Source organism: Eimeria tenella, genomic scaffold (assembly GCF_000499545.2).
Source record: "Eimeria tenella Houghton genomic scaffold, Eth_scaff178, whole genome shotgun sequence".
Classification (NCBI taxonomy): Eukaryota; Apicomplexa; class Conoidasida; order Eucoccidiorida; family Eimeriidae; genus Eimeria; species Eimeria tenella.
Genome location: NW_013541609.1, coordinates 16983 through 18975, shown reverse-complemented (window position 1 = coordinate 18975; position 1993 = coordinate 16983). Strand labels below are relative to the sequence as shown.

General features: G+C 56.8%; 1 protein-coding gene across 1 annotated transcript; it reads right to left on the bottom strand.

Annotated features, from left to right (window-relative positions):
- Nucleotides 1–404: 404 nt before the first annotated feature.
- On the bottom strand, nucleotides 405–1751 carry ETH_00017955 (uncharacterized protein; the record flags this gene model as incomplete). Its single annotated transcript, XM_013373830.1, has 1 exon — nucleotides 405–1751. The coding sequence occupies one exon, from the start codon at nucleotides 1749–1751 to the stop codon at nucleotides 405–407; it is 1347 nt and encodes a 448-aa protein (XP_013229284.1).
- Nucleotides 1752–1993: the final 242 nt, after the last annotated feature.

Genomic DNA, 1993 nt, shown 5'->3' with positions numbered 1-1993 from the left:
GAATTAGTTGATTTATTGATATTAATTTGTTCATATTTATTCAAATTTGTTCATTTAAAAGTCTTGAGAGAAGCCCGAGGAGAGGTTTCGACGGGAGTCGGCCGGTTCAGTTCCGCGGGGTCTGAAAAAAGCTGCTGCTGCGCTGCAGCAGCAGGCGCCGCAGCAGCAAAGGGAACCGGGAGTTGGGAGCGACAAATAAAAGAGTTTCTCGTGGAGAGAACCGCATTAGTGAAGAGCAAAAAACAAGAACTGGAAAGGACTGGCGTTTGGGTTGCGCGGGTGTACGTACACCGGGCGGCGTGCATGCAGGCTGGGGTGTACGTACACCCGCCGTTTCAACGCGGCCCGGCATCAAAAAGAGCGGGGAATTCAAATAAAGTGTTTAATTGTGGTTTGGAAAAGCGCTAAAGGAGGAAAATGGCGAAAGCGAAGAGGGAGTTTTCGGAAAAAGCAACTTGAGCAGTTTCGAGTTTCTGGCGCACTGCGTCGGCCAGCCGCCCCTGCTGCTCCTGCCACAGCTGCTGCGAAAGCCTCTCCACTTCTTCTTCTTTCCATTTGCTTTTCAAATGAGTCAAAAGCAGAAAAGGGTTTTCGAAGTAAACCTCTCTTTTAGCGTTTTCGAGGGCCTTCTCGCGGTGCCGCAAAAACCCCACGAACTCCTCCGCCTCTTCGCCTTTTTTCCAAAACCCCAACTCCAACAAATCCCCAATTGATTTAAACATTTCCAAAACACTTTTGTCATTTTCCAAATACTTTTCTTCCACCTGCAGCAGCCCCGCGAGTCTCTCCGCAGCTTCCGCGGGCACTGCTGCTTCGCCGTCCGCTCCTGCTGCTGCTGCTGCTGCTGCTGCAGCAGACTGCGGCAGCAGCTCCAGGAACTCGCGAAAAGTCATACTTCTTTGTCCTTTGGGCCCCAAATAAAACCCACTCCGGACAGGGGGGCCCCCCAAGAGGGCCACGGGGGGCCCCCCTTCTGCTGCTGCTGCTTCGAGTTTGGCGAGGCTGCGGAGCCTTGCTGCTGCAGCGCAGCAAACGGCCTGCAGCAGCTTCGCGTGCAGCAGAAACTCCGTTTTTTGCGTCTCCGAGGCGCCCTCGCGCGGCAGCAAGCTCCAGATGGCTTCCGTTTGCTGCTGCAGCAGCAGCAGCGCCTCCCGCTCTCCAGACTCTCCCGAAAAACCCGCCAAAGGCGAAAAGTTCTGCACAAAAGCTTCTCGAACTTCTCGAGAAACTCTTTTCCAAGTCACCTGCAGCTCGTCCGCGCTGGCTGCCAGCGCCTGCGCCCACCGCTGCGCGTCTTCGGACGCAGCAGCAGCAGCAGGAGCAGCAGGAGCAGCAGCGGCCGCCGCCGCGACCTGCTGCTGCTGCTGCTGCTGCTGCTGCTGCCGCTGCTGCGCGGCTTTCAGGCCCCCCAGGCACAGCAGCAGCGCCACAGCAGCAAATACGGAAGACCTGAAAATCGCCCTTCGCCGGGGGCTCGGGAAGGGGCCCTTGGGGGCCCCCTCGAAGGCCCAGCTGTTCTGCTGCTGCTGCTGCTGCTGCAGCTGCTGCAGCTCCGGGGGGACCCCCAGGGGCCCCGCGGGACCCCAAGACGCCGCATAGGGGCCCTCCAAAGGGCCCCCGTATGCCGGCAAGTCGTCGGGATTCTCAAAAGTGAAAGAAAAGTGAGTAGAGGCAGTCTGGAGGGGCTGCTGCGTGGCGGGCTCTGGGGTGTACAGACGCCGCGTGGGCGCCACCTGCGCGGGCCTCGCCATGGTGGGCCTCCAGGCGCTTCTGGAGGGGCAATTGGAGTTAAAAAAAGAAAAAAAAAAGAATAAAATTATAAATACATTAAATTAAATTAAATTAAATTAAATTACAGCCAGAAAACGCGGTTTCCGGGGCAGCAGCCGCTGCTGCGCGCCGCGCGCAGCCCCGGGCTGGTCACCCTCTCATGCACAAGTGCCATTGGGACCCGAAATCCCTTTTCCGAATTCAAATTAGAATTCTTTTTAAT